This window comes from Bombus vancouverensis, chromosome 1 (assembly GCF_051014615.1).
Source record: "Bombus vancouverensis nearcticus chromosome 1, iyBomVanc1_principal, whole genome shotgun sequence".
Lineage (NCBI taxonomy): Eukaryota > Metazoa > Arthropoda > Insecta > Hymenoptera > Apidae > Bombus > Bombus vancouverensis.
The window spans coordinates 14433608-14452218 of record NC_134911.1 but is presented as its reverse complement, the minus strand read 5'-3'; the positions used below and the strand labels follow the sequence as shown (position 1 = coordinate 14452218).

At 39.3% G+C, this 18611-nt stretch overlaps 2 protein-coding genes across 4 annotated transcripts in view; one reads left to right on the top strand and one right to left on the bottom strand.

The window, feature by feature from the left end:
* tty (tweety) overlaps nucleotides 1-17893 on the top strand; it is a 46062-nt gene extending 28169 nt beyond the window's left edge. For 2 of the 3 annotated variants that reach the window (XM_033328092.2, XM_033328093.2), the window contains exons 3-9: nucleotides 6974-7246; nucleotides 8565-8899; nucleotides 9263-9694; nucleotides 9961-10062; nucleotides 10134-10376; nucleotides 11561-11754; nucleotides 11835-11973. In XM_033328092.2, the coding sequence (XP_033183983.1) occupies nucleotides 6974-7246; nucleotides 8565-8899; nucleotides 9263-9694; nucleotides 9961-10062; nucleotides 10134-10376; nucleotides 11561-11732 (1557 nt within the window). In that variant the 3' untranslated portion in view covers nucleotides 11733-11754; nucleotides 11835-11973. Of the gene's footprint in view, nucleotides 1-6973; nucleotides 7247-8564; nucleotides 8900-9262; nucleotides 9695-9960; nucleotides 10063-10133; nucleotides 10377-11560; nucleotides 11755-11834 lie in introns of all 3 variants that reach the window. The other variant, XM_033328095.2, reaches the window with a different exon arrangement.
* LOC143303033 (uncharacterized) lies at nucleotides 1488-6205 on the bottom strand. The gene is given in 5 exon segments (XM_076620771.1): nucleotides 1488-1502; nucleotides 1659-1751; nucleotides 1753-1878; nucleotides 5202-5323; nucleotides 6196-6205. Coding segments are annotated over 5 exon segments (366 nt in total).
* Nucleotides 17894-18611: the final 718 nt, after the last annotated feature.

Sequence of the window (18611 nt, the reverse complement as noted above, 5' to 3'; positions counted from 1 at the left end):
TTATTAAAAATAATATCAATAACTTCGAGATTTCTAAGGTCTTCGAAAATGAATCGAACCATTACTTCGCTAAACTAAAAACACGAAACGGCGAAAACCAATGTAAATTACAAAATTTTTTATCGAAACGGTTGCGATCGATGTTCATTGTGAGATACTTGAAACTACGTCGCATTCAAATTTCAATCAGTCAACGTACGATTATATTTCCATATATTAATAAAATATCGTGGAAGAATAATCCTGCACTTTTATCCTGACAAAAGTTACCGAACGTAGTAGAACATCGATATTTCACGTTTCGGTACGAACCTTTCCCCATCGCTGCTTACGCGGTATTCTCTCCCTCTACCACAGCAACCTCTTGCCCCGTACTCCAAAAGCATCGGGTTCTCGTGCCTCTCGACAAGAAGTACGATCGCCTGGTGCAACGTCTTTCGTTGCAGATGTCGAGGGCATGGGCAACATATTACTACGGGATCAAGACGGATATCTCGTTGCGTTTGAGCAATTCGATTGTCGCTCGTTCGCGAGATTTCCTGGGAAAGAGGTGCGTGCAACGGTGCTCACGTACATTGATCCTTTTTCCTGTAATCGGCGAAACGAACGCTGTCCGCCCAATTATCGTAGCGGCAGGTGCCGGATAACGAGAGCAACAGGAGGAAGTAGCACGTGTTTTGACAACGTTCATATCGTACGAGAGCTCGCAATCGAATTGCGAAATTTGTATAATTTTCAATTTCGATTTGGGGTCAAACTTTATGAGTGTGAATATTTGTGCCAAGTAATTATTTGTTTGCACGCTGCGTCAGCGATGTACATAAACCTTGACTGCAATATAAATGTACGATCGCATTTAATCTTTTATTTTCTTTCTTTTTTTTTTCTTGTTTCAATTTCATGAAATCGTTGAAAAAAGGTCGAAGGAACAAGAATGTGTAACGACCTCGATAAATTCGCGAATAACAAGCATTTGCCGGTTAATGAGCACATCCATATCGATACCGATCGTGGATTACGCTTTCATTACCGCATACAGAGCGTTTCCTGTTTCCTGTTCCAGTTTCTCATCAATCATATTTCTTGTTCATGCGTTTTCAATCATCGTAGATTACAGAGGAAAGATTCCAGTTTCTCTCGCGTCGTTGTTTCTCGTATCCAGCTTTCCTTCGCTTCCTCTTTTGTCTGCCATTTTTCTTTACCCCCTCCCTCCTTCCCCCGCCTGTCCTTCCACTACTTCGTTGCTGCTTTTTCTGCTTCAGTCAACCGGTGGATATTTCATTTTTCCCTTTCTTTCAGACTGTTTAACGTTTTCTTTCTGTTCCTTCGTAAGTTCCATTAACGTGCCGTTTTATGCGCTATTTCCGCCATTTTCTGCCTTTGAATCGAAACAGATGGAATTACCTTCAGCGTATAACGGAATTAAATAATACAGATATTCCGCTTTTCATAATATTCCTTCCCAGTATCGTCTGTTCTGTATCAAGTTATACGCTATATACCTGAATGAACGTTCGAACGTCTTTAAATTGGCATAATATCGGCGGATCGCTCGAAATCGTTCAACGATCGTACGAACCGTCAGAAACGAAAAGTGAGAAAGAGGAAGAAAAGAGAGGAAGGTAAATAGCGTCATAACGTGGAACGTTCACACTGGCCTGGTTGATCGTAGTATATCGGTGACATCGAAAGCGTGCGAAATTTAGCTGGCATGCACACGCAGACACGTTACTCTCGTATGCGTCGTCGGTAGGGTAGTCAGCGAAGGAGAAGCCTCGAGGAAACGCCTGTCTGAGCACCCTCGACGCAACACGAGCTCTGGTAATTGGGTCCCCGGCTATTGTTCCTGCTGCTTGAAAATATTTCACGAAACGCCCGCTGCAACGACACCGCCGCGCCGGGTAATTAAATCGTGAGATGGCGTTTTGTCGTATCTTTCATCGTTTGTTTCCTAACCTCCAATTCGACCGTAGATTAACGATCTCTCTCTCTCTTTTACCACCTCTACCACCTCTGTCTTTTTCATTTTCGTACAAATCGGTTTGTAGAAATTACCGTTTCATTACGCAAATTTTCTTTCGTCGTATCTTGTTACATTGCCATGTTAAATAGACAATTTCCATAATGTTTGAAGTTGAAAAAAGAAAAGAGGAAGAAAGAACTGACGACCTCTGGTATCGAAGTGCGTGACTGCCTTAAAGAAGGGCACTGTACTTTAGTTAAGAGGATTTTTGTTCCAAAGGTATCTCACGTACTTACAAACGCCTTGAAAGAAATCGGAAAAAAGCCCGGGTACGACGACCCTGCTGGTAACCTCTCTCTCGTTCATTCTATTTTCAGATTAGCATAACAAGCAGATAATATGACACAACTTAATTATACTGTCGCAATTTAAAGAATTACCATACCGTAGAGGTTTAAGCCAATGTACGTGCAAATAGGGATATTATCGATCGAGATTAACGACGGGAGATATCTTAATTAATTTCACATACGTCCATCTCCTCGTAACGAGTCATTTTCTTTTTATCCATATAGTAACGAAACCATGTCATTCTCAATGTCCACGTTTGATAATTAAAATGTTCAATACCCTTTCCCATGTATTTAGTAAAATTACGCAATATTCACTGCGCAATTATTTCCCTCCCTTGATAGAAAGTCATTTTCCGTGTACAGAAAATTCGTTCCGATGGATTAACTACCGTAAATTACGTTTTATGTAACGCAAAGTACTTACGCGACTTAATCGAAGTATCGAATATTTCAAAATAGTCGAAAGTATCCAGAGATTTACACACCATGTGCCTCGATTGATAAAATCAGGGAAACAATTCAGATCAACCAGCGATTTTTGCCAACAAATTCTTCAAACGTTTCCGAGAATAAATGGAGTTGTGATTGCCCTCTCAACAAGATAAGTCTCTCGGCACTGCAAAGAGCTTGTTTAATGTGGCACAAACGCGGCGGATTTTTCTGATTAAAGTCGATGTACAACGAACGTTCCTGCTAATTCCACTGATCGTTGTTCGGGGCGGGCTCCTACTCTCTTTCCCTCTTCGCCAGTCACTCGAATAAATGCGTCCGAGTTCTTTACGCGTCGACGTTCTGCCACGGACACAACGAAAAGAGAAGGAAAGGAAGTAGAACGTTTCTACGATTCGTCGACTACGAACGTGGCGGCTACGTGGTGTAAACGTGAAGAGGAACACGAAGTCGCACGTGTTACGTTGCGACACGAAACAAACAGAATGGTGTCGAAACACACAGTCGAGATCCTTTTCACTTACGAACTCGATCATTCAGATTCGAGCAGAGTTTTGTAACGTGACGATATAAAAGAACCAAGTATGCTAACAGGGCAAAAGAAACAACGCGTTTTTCGAACGATGCAAGAAGAGAGGGCGGTGAAGCCCGTATTTACTCTTTCAGAGGTTCGCGAGTCTCGAAAGAGAATTCATTTGCGATTTTATGTGCTACCTTCCTAGACAACCGGGTCCCATGAAGTTCGAGCACGCCCTTTCCGCACGTCCCTTCTTTTCTCTCTCTCTCTCTTTTTCTCTCTTTCTCTCTCTCTTCCTCTATCTCGAGTGCACTTCCGGATTTATTCCAGAGCTTCTGTCGCACTAGGTGCAACGACCGTCTTCAGTTCGTGTTCCGTAAACTGTAAACAGAGGCTTGCTGTCTAGACGCGATTCAGGTCTCGAAATTCGGCCACTCTTTCTACCTCTATCTTTGACTATCAAGCTTCAAACGAGAGTAATTAATACAGTAAGAATGGCTATTACAATTCATATTATATCTGTGCTGTAGCTGCAGCACAGAAAATGCTCCACGATTTGCAACGCAACCAAACAGAAATCGTTTCCAAACCAACTTCTTTGCTTTCCTGTAGTATTAATTTTCGAAAAGTTTGCCTAGAAAATGATCTAGGTGTATAATGTCAAGAAATCGCATTAGCATAGAAAAACTGCATACGTTCGATTCTTCCGATTGTAGAGCAATCGTACGTGCGAAATTCAGCTCGACGCGCAACGAGGTTTGTTTGGAAGAAAAGCATATCGGTTGCCGGCTGGGAAATGCGCCAGTGAAAGAAAGATTTTCCATAAATTCACACGTCTCTCTGTATCATTCGTCTTCAACTACTCGAAACTGTCGCTGAAGTTCTCGACAAAAGTGAGGAACAGATATCTCCCTGATGGCTAGCATCACGGTTTGCGATCATTTTCTTTTCTCTGTCTCCAACTTGGCGACACATATCTGCTTTTTCTTTGCGAATCGGTTTTGCTACTCGGTACCTCGGTATCGTTGCTGGATGACTCGGTTTCTCTGCCACCGATGATCGTTCGAGGATTTCTAAGGATGTAATTATCTACATCGAACGCGATATTTAAGATATTTTACGGGTTTCGTTAACCAGTTAGCTGTTGCGACCTCTTTGAAAAGTGTGTACCTAAAATGTGTCGCGAAAAGTAAGCGATGACGAGTATACTCGTCAAACACAGAGTATATGTGATTGTTATAATAGAGAATTGAGTAATGAAATGACTGTTTTATTTTCCTTACGCATGACGAGTAAACTCGCGTCACAACACAAAATATCGCCATTTCTTCATGACGAGTATACTCGTCAAAAACGTTCTTCCTTCTCTTATACGAATCGAGGTAATGAAATAGTTTCTTGTCAGAGGAATTCCATTTCTAAATTTGGAAAAAATGTAAAACATCAAATTGGTGATATCTTCGTTATATATTTTCAAACTATTGTATTCGACTTTGCTTTGTTCGCGTCGCTTCAGCAATTTCTTTCCAAAAGCATTGTTCGAAACAGTCGAAATGGACGCAGCATCTAGCTGTTTTCAATATTCATCACACGTTTTGAAATATGTAACACTCGCAATCGTGTTGTTCAGTCTAGAGAACATTCGCACCAATTAAATAAATTATACTTCAGTTTGTTATTAACCGGCCGGTGTAATAAACTGACAAACTGACTGAAATTAAAATTCGTCTCTCATTTTAATTTCATTATTGTCCTTATATTCGAACCGCTTTAAAAAGCCCTAAACTTTGCTACGATTTTTGTGCGACAGTTAATATCCCTGCGAATGAAAATTTTGCCGTTATCGCTGTTTGTTACACGTGGAAACATAGAGACGACCGGCTTCCGCGAAAAATCACAGGCATCGAGAATTATAGGCGAAGTTTATCGATGTCGCGTAAATAATGAAATGCAATATGTACATACACCGGTCGATGTAGCCGGTTTCACGGGGTGGCACGCGAGCCGCGAGGGTGGTTGACCCCACGGTGGCGTGCAGGCCTTTGAGTAACACGACAGAAAAATCAAATCTTCCGCGAGTCACAGCAACAACGACAGTGCGATACACCTTTCGAGCGTACTAAGCTTCCTCGCTAAACAGAATATGCGATAGCACTCTCCGCTACGCGTTAATCCACCCTTTACCAAACCAGATGGATTAATAGAATAACGACGATAAAAGTTATTACACAGCTGATAACGACGACACGATTTATCTTTGTTGGATCACGGTGCCAATATAGCTCGCGTGAAAAAATTCAATTGGCCATCCCCATTAAAAAATAATTTCAGTCGTGAAATTCGGTTATTCCATAATAGTCTCGCCTGTGCTTTTTCGATCCTAGATTTTTGAATCCTATCATCTCACAGAAGCCACTTCGATCAATTGCATAAATCGAAAAGCAAAGAAAGACGACAATGCTAATTGTAAAAACAATGCATTTTGCTAATTTGCCTTACCGTTACTTTACTGTTACTCGTGTCATCTTACAGCGAATGACCCCGTGGTAATAAATAAAAATGAAATTGACCAATCTGGCTCCTTAGAGGTTCGTATTGCGTATAAAGAAAACTCAATGGGTAAAGAAATGAAATTTCAAATAACAAATATCCATCCGTCTGTCGATAAAACGCATTTACGAGGACAGATTCTTACGAGGGAAGTTTCCGCAGTGTCAATAACGATAACAAATACAGCAACTTGTAGCGGCGATTTCGAAAACTTTTCAATCTTCCCTCGTAATGCCTAAGATACTGACGGCAATCGACGATCGGCGATCGGCGAGCATTCTGGAGCACGTGAATTCACTATGATTCACTCGGTGTGAGTCACTGTACGGCGAGCGACGATCTTCGCGAGACAGCCGGATCACCTTTCGACATCCTTGCAGGCAGTTAATTAGCGCGAACAAGAGCAACAAGCGTGTTCTATAGCGGCGTTCGCTAATAATATGCTCCGATCGAGCGTAACCGGTGGTCCCGATTAGCGCACGCATCCGTCGGCGATCGGCCGCGATTCGGTTCAACGTTCGCGTTATCGGGCCGGGAAATTAAGAGAACGTCGAGTCTAGTCGCGGATGTCCGCGTGGTTACTGGAAATACTCGTTCGCGTCGCATTTCTTTTAGATCGCCGCCGAGTGTGACGTTCGTGTTCTGCGTGGTGATACCTCGTGCTCCACGATATCGAGACGGTTATTGCAATTTTTATGCGTTCAGGAAGTCGAGTTTTAAGCTTAATTAACGGTACTGGTCGCGTGAGCGGCAGCTACGAATAATCATTAATTAGAAAGTAGCTGGGAAGCTTCTCTGATCTCTCTCCCTCTCTCCCTCCTCTCTCTCTCTCTCTCTCTTTCGCTCTCTAACAAGGAGTCATTAGCGCTCGCAGGAAATTTTGGAAAAAGAAAAACGAAAGACACGAAAGAAAATGGAGCATCCCGGCGATGGTTTTAGATTTAATTAAACCTCGAGATTTCCGTCTACGCCGAAAGAAACACTACTCGAACGTTAATTGCCAGAAAAATAAGGCGAATGCAAACGGTAGTGCGGGGGGAGGAAAAACGGAAACGATAAAAATGAGATAAGGAGGTGGTATACGCGAACGGTTTTATTAAAGATGCACGGCGATAACTAACGTTTAACTTTAATTAACAGAGTCTCGGGATACTTGGAAGTATCCCTGCAGCCTGGTTAATCCTGACGTTGCTGGTGCTCCTGGTTTACCTGGTAACGAGATGCTGCGACCGGAAGCCGCGCCCCAGGAGGTCGATAACCCTGCTGAAGTGTTCGCTGGCCATCCTGGCGTTACTTTGCAGCGGAGCTGTTGCCGTCGGCCTCTACGGTAACGACGACGTGCACAACGGTTTGGTGCAATTGGTGGCCGCCGCAAAGAACGTCGATGGTATTCTCATGGGTGTACGGAATCAGGTTGGTCTGCCATCACGAGATACGTCTGTCTGACACGGACTCTCAAACGTCCTCCTGCCCGATTCTAATTAGATACGCTCCGATGATGATATCGTTATTTGCCTCGTTCCAATTACATAGGCGAATATGTCGATTCAGAATGATAATCGATGCTTCGAAATCAATGGCGAACTTGGAAGAACAAATTATGGATGTTTAAGATAGCGACGTTTATGTTGTGCAATGAAATAATTAATCGGAGTAGATTTGTTGGTTCTTTCGAAATTCAATTCGTTGGTTGATGTTTTACTCGATCTATGCATTATTTTTATCTTTTTTTATCGTATTTATAAATTAAATTAAATCATTTGGAGAAAACGTTGTTTTTAGAGAAAGATAAAGGAAACGAAGAATGTTATCTTACTACGTAATGCAAGAAAGATCTTTCCTACTATTTCTGCTCTCTAGCGACGTTCAACGACTGCAAACCTTCGTTCCGTTCATCTTCAGTAGTCGCTTCTCGAAGGAAACATCTCGTCCACTTCAACTTTCTTATTACTACTTGTTCGTTCGTACATTCATGTTTACACTTTAACCGAAAAAATAGAGCTGCAACTCGTTCATAATTAGTTCACGGTCTTGTCTTCTTTTCCTTTTTCTTTTTTACATTTAAATGTTCCTTGATTAGCGCTTTTAATTCGGGTCAAGAATAGCGAGGAGTTTGCGGACAACCGTAATGGAAATAAACCTGAAAGAAGAGAGACTCGTCTCGTGATAAATAATCCGATTTCCAGCCACCAAGGAGATTCCATTTTTTAATTAAAGATCTTTATCTGACGGACTTAATTTAACCGAATCGCCGTAAACGGGATTAACTTCGTTTTTAAAGAATTCGGCGAGTGAATTATCACTCGTGTCCTAGAACTAGCGATTACTTCAATTATTTCCGCGGTAAAGGAAGAAAACATTTTTTTTTTATCAGTTTTGGAATTATAGCATAGCGTGATTTTATTGGACATTCGCAAGATCGAGCACAATAAAGATGTAAGACGATCCACGGTGCCATTTTTCGTGCAATAGCGTTCTATCTTCATTATTATAAAAAAAAACTTCAACATTATAATAAATTCATTTAGTTTGAATAGGCGATTAAATCCAAATTTTCAAAATCTTGACTTATGCCAATGTGATTGTCTGCCATGCGAGAGGATAAACTTCATTTGTCACCTTTATGCTCGCTTCATTCTCACAAATTACCCTATTAAATATGGCTATCCCGTTAACACTGTGAGTATTACCTTGGCGGTTGAAATCACTTAAAAGGTATTTGCTTTTCAAGACCGACACCATCGAGACGACATTGAAGAAGAAGGTGCAGCTACAGTTGACTGCCTTGGGGGACGATTTCGATGCCCCCGTCAGCAATAAAACCATGCTCGGTCTGCTGTTGGCCGCTCTGCAGAGCATGAAGCAAAACACGAACATCGCCGTGAACCGCAGCTTCGAAATTCGAAAACCGTTGAGTGGAATCAGCTTGGCTGGCGCGATCGGGATGGGAGAGAAGATAGAGCAATTAAGGTGGCCCGTCACCATGGCCGTTCTCAGCGCGCTACTCGTCCTCTGTGTGGTGCTGGTCGTCGGAGTTGCGCGACATTCCAGATGCGTTCTCATAACGTACGTGTTTCTTTTCTTTCGTATGTCTGGCAAAAACCGTGCGAAAACAGGGTTCTCCTGTCCGACTGGATTCAACTCTCTTAAATTACTACGTTTTTGTGCCTTCTCGCAGCTGCAAACGAACGAACGAACGATGGTAATCTTACATCAGTAAATTTCAGAAACGTCTTGACGATGTTAAAAGTTAGAGATAGGATGAGAATCGCTTTGAACATAATTCGACAACACGATACGATAATATTTCATAGTATTTCACGGTAATGTGAATAAATATCAAGTAGAAATGTTTGAAAAATATGGGAATAATAGATCGATTAGTTCTGGTTACTGTAATAATCGTTCGCTTTGAAATCTTCTTTTCAGATTTTCCGTGTTTGGATTATTTGCGGTGATAGTCTCGTGGTTGATGGCTTCGCTGTATCTCGCAACTTCAGTGGCCTTAGGTGATCTCTGCGTGTCCCCAGACGGTTACCTAACCAGAGCGGTACCGGCCACTCTAGCCTCCGAGGTTCTTTCGTATTACACGCATTGTGAGAACACGCGCAATAATCCATTCAGCCAGAGATTAAACGACGGTCAAATCGCGGCAAACAACATGAGAGACAACATGAGTACCGTGACCAGGTTGGCACTGGAACTATTCAAGGAACAACAATTGCAGCCGAAATTGACCAGCCTTTCGATCGACGTGAACACCGTAAACAAGCTCATGTCAGGATTAACGACGTTACTTGATTGCAAGCCTCTTCACAAACAATACGTTCATGCCGCGAAGAGCTTATGTCATTTAGGATTGTGAGTTTGGCACTATTTTTTATTCTTTCGCTATTTAACGAGGGCCACGAGAAATTGATGTAACTATATATGTACATGTATCATAAATTCTCAGAATGATACGAAACGCGAATGTACGATTCAAACTATCGATCGCGTTGTTTCTATGGTATTTTGTGTAAACTGTTTACCTGCTGCGAAATGATTGATCGCGGAAGGTTAAAGCACTCCATTAACTATCCGAGATGTAATTAAAGAAATACCGTAACACCGTTGAAATTCTTCAGATACGGACTAACTTTCATGCTGTTGGCGAGCTTAGCCGCGGGACTGTTCTTCACCGTGCTAGTTTGGGTAGACTCTCACACTTGGATCTATATTCGAAAGCGGTGAGTGTGTACGTTTAACGCAACTAAAAGATACAACGCGCGGAGTATGATTAACGAGGACTTTGTTCTAGAAGAGATTACCATCAAGTCGATGAGCAGGACCCGTATCTACCGCCATCGGCAGCTTCGCAGGCGATAGCAGCGCGGACCCTTCGAGGCCAAGGGTCGTACCCGCCTACAGCCCCTTCTGTATTTTATCCGAATGCTCATGGCACTCAAAATACCATTAAGCAGCCTCTCTTGCTAACGCCGCCCCCGCCGTCCTACGCTACTGCGACTGCTCGAGCACGTCAGCTGCACGAGAGCATGCTAAAGTTTGTGCATGAGATTTTATTCGGTTTCATTTATTAGCTGTCGTCTACCTTTATCGTACACGAACCTTCCGGTTGCTCAAGTAAACGTCGGTTTAGGGGAGAACGCTCAACGAAGATAGTTATTAGCGTGGAAGTTATCAAGCCATAATTTCGAGTTAATGGGAAGACCGTAAGTGGGCTAGTAAGAACGTGAATTTAAGTAGTACCAGATTATTAAACTTCAGCTTCATAAACGGGGTAATTATGGAGCTGCATTTAATACGATAAAGGTTGAACGTTAAGTGAACTGCGACAGTTCGTCAAATTAATTTTACGATGCGGTTTGAAGTGGGATTTAGTTTTATGACGATTGTTCTTTCGGATCATGCGATGGGTGTTAAATTAAGTTTAGTACAAAAAGTTGGCACTTAATCCCGTTTCATAACTGTCATCAAATTGAAGACTTGATGTGAGAACCATGAAATTTTAAACGGATCAATTGTGAATTACATAGTTATTTCATATTAACGAACGTACTGATGTTACATCAAATCTTTACTTGTTCGCTTTACATAGACGATGTGTTTTTTATTGGATTTTATGAGATGCATTAATTTTCTATTTTTACCAGTGTGTCGAATCAATTCAGTTTACGGTTTACGATGTGATTTGTTTATGTCGATAGATACTATGTTAGGTCTGAATGTTGCTTTAATTGTTCACAACACTCTGGTGGCAATAATGCAAACAATATGGTACAGCTATTGATCTTTCAACCTTTACAATGAAATGAACGAAATCACATAATCGCTTGAAGACGAATTAATCATGGTTATCGCCAATTATATTTCAGGACAATAACTGTACAATCGTTTGGTTTCCTCTTTGGTGTTCTTACAGCATTCTGTCAGTTCAAATTTTTTTAAATATTCATATAGATATGTTTCTCAATTTTCTCCATTACTTTTTCTAATCGATGTTTAAAGCAAGGAAGAGAGTTCGTTTTTGCCTTTTTTTCTATATATGAAAACATTAGCGATAGTATGCTTTTGCGCGTGTTTTCATTTTTCATGACGTTCATGTTTAGATTATTTTACGAGATGAACGAATGATACAGAGTTTTCTTGATAGGAATTAGACATCAGAGAACCGTCCGAGAGAAAGATAATGCTGCAACTTTGTTCGTTTCGATTTGCCATTTACAGAGGTGGGGGTATTAACGGGAGCGGAGGAGGCGGGGATCACAAATCGTCTCAGCATAATCAGCAATCGACAGGTGGACGAGCTGAGCACCGTTCTGGGCTCGGAGATCAACCTGGCCAGTACGCGACTTTGAGCAAACAATGCAAGACCCTCGAGTCCAGTGACTTTTACTGAGGGCACGCCCCCGCAGGGCCCGGTAATTTCACCGTTAATCTTTTCTTTAATTTAAATACAAGTTTCAAATTTTGAAATGAAGATTCTGTTTTGGAATCGTAGGTAGAGAACCACCTTGGACACCAAGCGTGGCGTCCTTCACCGGTACCCTGTCTCACAACTCTCACGGACCTGCTCATCTGGCCACGTTCCAAGACTCTCGCAAAACACAGACTCTAGACCCGAAGAATCTAGCGAATCTAAAAAGAGGCCCGACTCCAGCTTGGAATCAGAATCGCCCGTTGCCACCAAATCCCAGTAGTCAACCGACCTGGGAGTTCGAGTCTCGTTCGCAGACCAATATGAATCAGTTTCGATCCCTGGTGCGAAACAAGACGCCAAACATTCGGATTCAAGACCAAATGCAAGATCAGGTGCGAACATTAGATAGAAATTTCACTAGGAATCAGTTCAACGGTACGACGCAAAACAATGCTGTACCAAATATGTACGGAACGTACAATCGAGCGCAATCGAGACAAGAAAACAAGTCAACGGTGGCGACGTTGAGTCAAGTACAGGGTAGCGATCCCAATTTGTACTCCGTAACAGAGTTATAAAATCAAACGACACACCAAACGCATAAAAACTGCCATTATTAAGATTTTTGGAATATCGTCCGATGGAAAGTTCGCTGTGGTCACTTTCACTGAATGTCTATTAAAAAATTTAAATCGTCAATGCACAATATCATTGTCCCAAGGGACTCCTTTTGAAAGCGACCAAGCACCAACGTGCATATTTTCATATATGCGTTCTTATTTTATACGCTAAACCCGAAGAAGAATGGCTCAACCGTTTGGTAACTTTTGATAAGAATCACGAACATTTATATACGTTTAAACGTAAGATTTCATAAAGGGTCTACGTTTTAAGAGTACAATCGGTGGAAACTGCGGAGCTAGAGTTTTCACCCATGCTTTCCGCAACGATATTCAGAATTTTCGGGGAATCAAAACAAAAGGGGAGAAAGAGTAAGATCATACATGTTTTGTAACTATACGATAACCATTCGCACATTTAATATTTCTCATCAGTTTCACGAACGAAAAGGATGAAAAACAATAAAGGAATTGCTATACCAACGTGTAAGAGTTTCGACGAAGATAGTTGTGCAAGCAGGAGTGGCGACCCAATCGAGAAGGTCGGCGAGTAATGTGAGTTAGGAAAAATGGGGGCAAAAAAGAATTTTAGAATCGGAAAGATCACCAGCGGGATGATGTATACCGCATTGTAAAAATTCGCGCTGAAATTGAAAAGCGATTAGAAAAGGTAAAAAGGATTCATTTACATTGATAATCGAAGTATATTTACATGAATATTACTATATGGAATTGTCCTGTGGAAACTTGGAGAACACTAATACGATCACTTTTCTTCTTATCGTTTATTTGTTCGAAACAATGAATATTTAGACCTGCGAAGTCTTGTATGCCCGAGACTTCGTAATTGTATATCATGTACAGTTATTCTTATCATTCTACGTTAGTTTATTCTGTAAATGATTATTGCTTCTTGATCGAGCAGACGAATGATAGGTTATGCGAACAAAGAAGTTGATTGCCATATTTATTATTGCTTGTTAATTATTCATTTTCATTAACATCACACAAGAAAGCACAACTGTATACATAAAGTATTAGTATGTATAAATCGCCTACAAGGAAGATGCAGAGAACACGTTTATCAGGCATCTTTGAAGATGCTGGAAATTTGTTAAGTTCCGTTTGAACGTTTCATGTTCATGGAGATAATTTATGCTGTTAATTTTTAGTCGTTATCGTGGCCTACTACTTTCTCTTATATATAATCGTTCTAAGCTACGTGCATCGTTACTCGCCCACGCAAAGTCATCTCATTCCGACATTTCAGTTCCGTCTCCTTTTAAATTAACTATATCGTACCGAGCTGTAAAGGTGAAACTTTTTGAACAACTTTTTACACGAATTATACGGCGATTATACCAAATGTAAACGATATTCCACGACACGATTTTTATATACTTTTGTATACTTTTTATCGAAGAAAGCACGAGACAGAATTATCATTGATTTTTCGGTGAACCATCTCAGTATACAGTTTATACGTTTGCGAGATAAGTATATACATATTAACATAAGAAGTTACCGCACGAAATACAGAACGAGTGATATGAATATATAAATATATATATAAATATATATATTATATATTATATATATATGTGTATGTATATTTATCAACGTTAATATTTAAAGTTCGCAACGAGACGATGAGTGTTCGTGAATTTCTATCGCAAAATACATCACGATGAACCGAAACGAGAAAACTAACGATAACCGTTGAAGAAACGGATTAAAAAGAAGAAACAAAAAATTCTGCCAATACTCAGGCAAGCATACGTTTTTAAGTACAAACACGGTGAAAGCGCAAGCGTTATGTACGTCAGGTCTTTTTTCATTTTTTATATGTGACGAAAGTTCTAGAATCATCTGGTGTATCGATATCGAGTATCCAGATTGCATTTCACGAATTTATCCTTCGAGCCAGAGGGATGTTGGGATCTTGAAGGATAGATCGATGAGAATACCAATTAATCTATGATTCACACACACACGCGCGCCTACACACACACACACACACACACACACACACACACACACACACACGATGTTAACTTATATCATAAAATTTGAACGAAGGAATTATCGACAGTCAGAACATTTTTTTCTCTTCTTTCTCTTTATATATTTACTGTTTAAAAAGTTCACTGAGAGATTATTCGCAAATATACTGGAAGCAACTATCGTTGCACGATGATGGTATTCTCGTCGATCAGAACAAAGTTTTCGTAATATCGGTGATTTTCAACCGAATAGGAAATAAAGCAAAAAGTCGAGATTGAATTATTTGCGGAGCGCAAAGTCTTCCTTGTAACGGTACTCCTAGTTGAAGGTGTCCGAACGAGATCATTCGCGATTGGTGAAGATAATTGCAACGAACCAGCGGACGACTTTATATTCCGCATCCTATTCAGCGAAAACGTGTGTAAATAGGCAGTAATACGATAGGCGTATAAGGTTGCCGAGGAAATGCGAGGAAGAACAAAAAAAAAAAAAAAAGAATGGAATGAAAAAGGAAGAAGAAACAAGAAGATGTACGTGTGATATAACTTAAATTTAGGTGTTACAAATTTTACACAGAGATAATATCGTTCTCCTCTGCCGTTTTCTTTCGTTTCTTATCGTTTCTTCGCTTGTAAGGAGGAACAAGGGAGGGGAAACGAGCGGCGATATCGCTGAGAAGGAGAGCCGCCATTACCGAAGAAATGTTTTATTATTCGTTTACGTTTACACGATATTATCAAGAGAGTTTAGAGGAGGAAATACGATTTTACGTTCACTGTTCGCAACGAGCATAGAAACGGTGTAGGTAGAAAAAGCATGATTAGGTATAAACACGTTTGATCCATTGTACATAGTTGTAATATTTATTAAAGTGCATAAAGTGCATAGAGTATAGCGACACATAGATTTAGTCATTAATTGATCATAATCTTAAGATCGAATCGACGAACGAGATCGGAAACGAATTAGAGCGTGCGTATGTGTGTGTATATGTGAACTTCGTTTTCTTGAATTTATCGAAGAAAAGGAACATCCTAGTCAGTGAGAAAAACAAAGGTTTTTCTTTTCGTACACGTTCGACTTTGTCCGGCAGTTGCATACGACAGAGTTTCTTGCCAAAACCTTTCCACATGGCTCAATTTTTCAAACGTTTTTTTTTAGAAGAGTTCGTTATACCTTGAATTGATGTATTTCCCTTAATTTTAAATATTCTACTTAATTAACTATCGATGAGGAAGAATTTAGCTGGCAAGGGAAATCTTTGGATCCAAATGAATTTCTCGTCGTTCTTAGATTTTAAGCGAAGTTAGTAATCTCGAGTACGTGAAGCAAAACACGAGCGACATCATACGATGATCTTCATATGTCAATTTTGAGTTTCGGTTGGTACGATGGGGTTGGATAATATATATATATATAATATATATATATATATTATATATATATTATATATATATATATATCTTGTATACTGCAATATCTTTTTATGTAAAAGTGTATATATTTTTATTTTCGTCTTATTTTAATAAAGATTAACTCGAGATTCTTTGCGAATAATTTAAAAATAAAAAGTATTTTTAGTTTCTATCGTATATTTTATTGACTCCATCGCATCGTTGTCGCTCAGTATCGAGAGTATCGAGTATTATTTAAAATTTTTAATTAATCAAATGATAGAGTATTTAAGTTCTAGTAGATTAAACAAAAGTGGGGAGCAAAGAATAAAGAATTAACGTAGAAAGACACTGTATGAACACAGTCGACGCGAGACAGTCGAAAGAAAAACCTTGACCAGTCTCTGTCGTCTTCAAGACTGTTAAAAAAACGCGCAAACGGGATCAACACGGTATTTTCCGGATTTACGAAACAAATATCTTTACACGATTTGAGAAGATCGTATGATAAAAAGGGAAGACTATCTTGTATTTTCTTCTCGAAAATATCTTTGTATGTTCTAATCAGAATCGGCCTGACACGAAAGTCTGAGTAAATCCTCGTCTCTCAAAGAGGAGGGCAGATCCACGAATTCGCGAGAGAGACTCGAAAATATCGATAAATTCTAAATATACGTGCACGTAGTCTAGATGGTCGTTGACGAAACTTTAATTCTAATCCTTTGTCAATTTGTATCATTGTATCGAGCAGCAACCTGCACGAGATCAAATTGAGAACCACTTTTTCCGATGAGTACAACCGTATTTAATTTTTCGCATCATTTTGATACTGTGTAAGTGGCGTGAAAGAGAGTTATATGTGTACGAATGTATGATAGGGAGAGAGCGAGAGAGAACTAATTATTTTCAGAAGCGTTGATATATATAGTGGAAATATAGTACGAATATAGGACGTAAAAAAATCTTCTCTAATCGGTGCATTGTTCTGGCCTATGAAACTTTTTAATTAATTTAACGAAGAACCTTTAATGAGATTAGATGATAAGGAAAAACAAATCAAACGTCAAGATTATCGAACGATATAACGTTTCGATTTTCACGAGGGCTAATTTTCCAAAGCTGGATCCATGACGAATGTACGATCGATTCTCGAAAGGTGTCGTTTTCCAATGAGATAATGTCTTGTTGGAACGCGCACGTTCTCTTTACACGAAATAGATCCTTTAACACGATAATCACAATTTCTTTCGAACACGGATATTGACGAATTTTCGTTGATAATTTAATTTAATTAAAACTGAAATTCTGAAAAACTTGATATTCGTTCGACGCAAACATCGCGCGAGAAATATTCGCCACTTAGAACTAGAAAGTTTAGATTCGATAAATTTTGTTCGTATAATAGACTATACAGTGTGTATGATTTCACGGATCAAATCTCAGCAATAAATGTAAAATTATCGTTTACGAACTTCTCAATACTATCTATTCGAATATCAAACAGCATTTAATCGATTAGTATCACATTTAATAAATAATCGTTTTATATCTTACACGCATAAATTACAGCTAAGAAACAGTCGATTTGTTGGGAAAAAGAAATATCGCACCGAATTGCACACACTGTACAGTTCAAGATATAATGTACGCACTCGAATGAAAGAAATTTTAACGCGATCGTTCGGTGTACATCGATGAACACGTTCGTTCGTTCGTTCGTTCGACCAAAAAGAAAGAAAATGAAGTGCAACTGAGATCTTTGGACCTTGGAAATATCGATTCACGAAAATAATAGAGGGTATCGCCCCTTTGTTCTTGTGTTTCTTCTCTCTCGACGTACGAAAGAGGTTTAGTCACAAAGTGTGCAGAGGCTATTGAGATTTTACGTAAGTTTAAGATTTCTATGGTGTTTTTGTACGCGCGGAAAGATGCATTCTCAAGCGTGTATTGTAAAGAGAATTCTTTGAGAGGCATATATAAAGAGCAAAACGAAACTCGTTAATCGATACCGTTTTTGTGCATTGCGAATTACGTCTAATTGCCATATTCCAGACTTAATTCCTCCTATTGTAATGGTAACACGAATATTATGAAGAGAGAAAATAAAAAGACATAAGATCCACCGTTGTCTATGTTTAAATAACACCACTGCTCCCTCTACGGTGTATAATCTGTACAAAGCATACTCCTTTTAGATGGATGTTTGATTTTTAATCGATGAAACAATGGAAAATTGTCCTGGATCTTTAAAAAGTCGTTAAAAAAAGATATAATAATTACATCTTATATTCTCTTGAATGCCATCTATACGTAATTTCCTAATTACATGTAACAATCTAAATTCCTTTGTCCCTTTCAAGGAAATGTTCTATATCTTTAAAAAAATATTAATTTCAATTTAAAAAAGCACTCAAAAACTTGAAGTTATGTTAAGATCATTTATTGAATTGCAGTACTTTATTAAAACAATTTTGGTACATAAATATACATATAATTTAATTTCTTTCCATTCAATGTAGCTATCAACAATTTACCGAATACTGTAATAATGTGAACGTATTTCTTATGGTTTTTTAACACAACAGAACTAAGTAATTCCTATTCCGTTGCAAATTGCACATTATTACATCGTAACAATCCAAATTGCTTCAATGTAACTCTACATTATCGCTCTCTCTCTCTCTTTGGTTATCGTTCTAATATCGGAACATTGTTCTGATTTTCCTTCTTTTTTTACACGCTTTGTTAGATGCTTAAAGAAAAGCTTAATTTTCTCGAATAAATTTTACAACGCGTGCGTAATACCTTCTTTTTTAAATGCTCGAAGCAATCGCGACTTT